At 42.1% G+C, this 2,438-nt stretch overlaps 1 protein-coding gene across 1 annotated transcript; it reads right to left on the bottom strand.

The window, feature by feature from the left end:
• Positions 1-209: 209 nt before the first annotated feature.
• LOC110116266 lies at positions 210-1,537 on the bottom strand. The gene is made up of 2 exons (XM_020849781.1): positions 726-1,537; positions 210-660 (listed from the first exon to the last, which is right to left on the bottom strand). Exons 1-2 carry the CDS (start codon positions 1,535-1,537, stop codon positions 210-212), a joined length of 1,263 nt encoding a protein of 420 aa, XP_020705440.1.
• Positions 1,538-2,438: the final 901 nt, after the last annotated feature.

Below are 2,438 nucleotides of genomic sequence, written 5' to 3'. Positions count from 1 at the left end.
AGAGTGGGTACCCTTAGGGATTAGAGAGATGGCAGTTGCTTTAGCACATCTAGGCATGTTACCCGTAGCAAAAAAATGTTTAACAGCTCTGCATAAATGATACCCAGTAATGAGCCAAGTCTTTTGGTATAAACCAAAAGAGAACCCGTCTGGACCCAGAGCAGAAGAGGAGACACCCTCAAAAACGATTTTTTTAATTTCATCATTGGTCACAGGAGTACAAGACTAGGAATGAGGCAATTAGGAATTTTATTTCCAACAGGGATGTCATACCCATTATCCAAAGGGGGAGAGGGGGTGTTATAAAGCTCTTTAAAATGAGAAATAAGAGCATGAGCCAAATCATCATGTGAGGAAATCATACCAGAAGGAGTAACAATCTCATTGGTAGTATTCCGGTTTTTCCTGGACCTAATCTTGGCATAAAGAAAACCAAGATCATCCTCCCCTTGAGTTAACCAGTAAGCTTTAGCCCTTTGAGAGATCCAAGAAACCCAATCAGATTGTAATGAGGCTAATCGGTCACTAGCCTCTTTAAGAGAGTGGTTCAAAGCTTGATTTAAAGGATCTAACTGGATATTCGTAATGCACTGATGTTGAAAACTTTTCATCTCCAAAATACCATTGGAAATGAAGTTAGCAGAGTTCCAAACTTTACCCCTTATAGCAAACTTGAGCAATTTTAAACATTCATAGAAAAAGGCAATAGGCTGGCCGAAACTTGCCTATCAAAAGCTTTTAAAACCTCATCCCAAAAAGCATCAATATTTGTCCAAAAAGCTTTAAACATAAATCTCGAGAAATTCTTTTTCAAGTGGGTAGCAAACAGAATTAAAGGAGAGTGATCGGAACCACAAGGAGTATCAACTTTATAAAAATCCGTAGGAAATAAATCCAGAAAGCCATGATTTACCAACATACGATCCAGCTTAATGTGAATAGGATTGTCACTCCTTTGATTATGCCACATATAAAACAACCCCACAGAAGCAAGGTCCTGTAAACCGGACCCAAAAACAAAATTGTTGAGCTCCCCCAATCTATCAGCAGACAAAGGATTCCCACCAGCTTTTTCCCCTTCATATCTACAACAATTAAAATCCCCCATGACAATCCATGGGTGATCCATCGTACCAGCAAAACCTAAGAGGTTATCCGAAAGAGCTTTCCTATCAACCAGCTCATTGGCAGCATACACTACAGACAAGTAGATGGGAGGGAGAGAACCAGCTTCAATAATACCATGAACAACTTGAGAAGAGGTGAATAGAGGATAAAAAGAAATTTGGGAAGAGTCCCATTTAAGCCAAATTCTACCCGGGGTAGAACACGAGAAATTGTCATAGCTTTCCTCATTCTCAAAGAAAGAATGAGAATGAAGAAACCAAGGATCATGAGCGACATGGTGCTGAATTTTAGCTTCCAGAATACAGAGAAATTTAAGACTATAAGAGGCAATGAGATCTTTACAAAGCTTGGCTTTGACAGGGTTATTAAACCCTCTAACATTCCAAGCGGCTATAGCAGGTAAAGACATGGATTACTTCGATTTTTTGGCCTTCTTGGCCGTCTTTGGCTTTGATTTTTTGTCAGAGGAGTCGACCTTGATAGAGGAAGGTTTGGAGGAAGAAGTAGAAGCTTTCTCGGTAGAGGTGGAGGGAGGGGCATTATCAGATCTAGATGAAGAAGAGATTTCTTCATCACCTAAACCATCATCTGGATTATCAAGGTTATCAACCGGAAGGGGAGCAAAACTATTGGCTAGAACTACTTGAGAAGGACGTAAGAGAAGAAGTTGTGGAGGTTGGCCTGAAGAAGAGGATTCTTCATGCGGTAAGTTCAGGTTAGGAAGAGGGGGAGTGATATCAGGTAAGTCAACCTGAGTAATAATTTTGGGAGAATCAGTAGGCGCTTCCTTAGAGGATGTCTTGGGAGGTGAATTGGTAGAGGGTTGAAGGTTGACTGTAGAAACGGGAGTTGTAATGGAAGGGGGTTTGACAGGAGGATTAACCAAAGGCCGTGAAGTAGACCTGTTCCCTCTAGCAGTAGGCGCTTGGCTTTTGCTCCTGCCACGGAAAACAGGCTTGGGGGGAAGAGTAGGTTTGGGTGAGGGGTTAGAGGGACAGAAAGCGTACGGGTGAATGAGAGAACCGCAACCTTCACACCTCGAAGGTTTCCAGTCGTATACGACTTTGAGCACCAAGTCTTCCCCGTCAATTTCCATAGGAATCTCCTCCGGTAAAACAGAGTTTTTATCAACTTGAACACATATCCGGGCAAAGGTGAGTCTGGTCCGTTTGGCAGTAAGAGAATCGACGTAAAGAGGAATGCCAATATAACTAGCAATTTTCGAAATACTTGAGGGGGTCCAGAGAGCAAGAGGCAGGTTGAGGATTTTAACCCACAGAGGAATGGATGCAGATTCATCTCTCTTCGGC

This window comes from Dendrobium catenatum, unplaced genomic scaffold, assembly GCF_001605985.2.
Source record: "Dendrobium catenatum unplaced genomic scaffold, ASM160598v2 fragScaff_scaffold_1256, whole genome shotgun sequence".
NCBI lineage: Eukaryota > Viridiplantae > Streptophyta > Magnoliopsida > Asparagales > Orchidaceae > Dendrobium > Dendrobium catenatum.
The sequence above is the reverse complement of the archived record's forward strand: the minus strand, read 5'-3'. Positions and strand labels throughout refer to the sequence as shown.

What these genes read in the sequence shown, in the direction of transcription:
- LOC110116266 (XM_020849781.1), bottom strand. Translation starts at nt 1,537, where the DNA reads ATGTCTTTACCTGCTATAGCCGCTTGGAATGTTAGAGGGTTTAATAAC. An exon ending in GTTTTAAAAGCTTTTGATAG is followed by an intron (nt 661 to 725) that starts GCAAGTTTCGGC and finishes GTTTGCTATAAG; the next exon opens with GGGTAAAGTTTGGAACTCTG.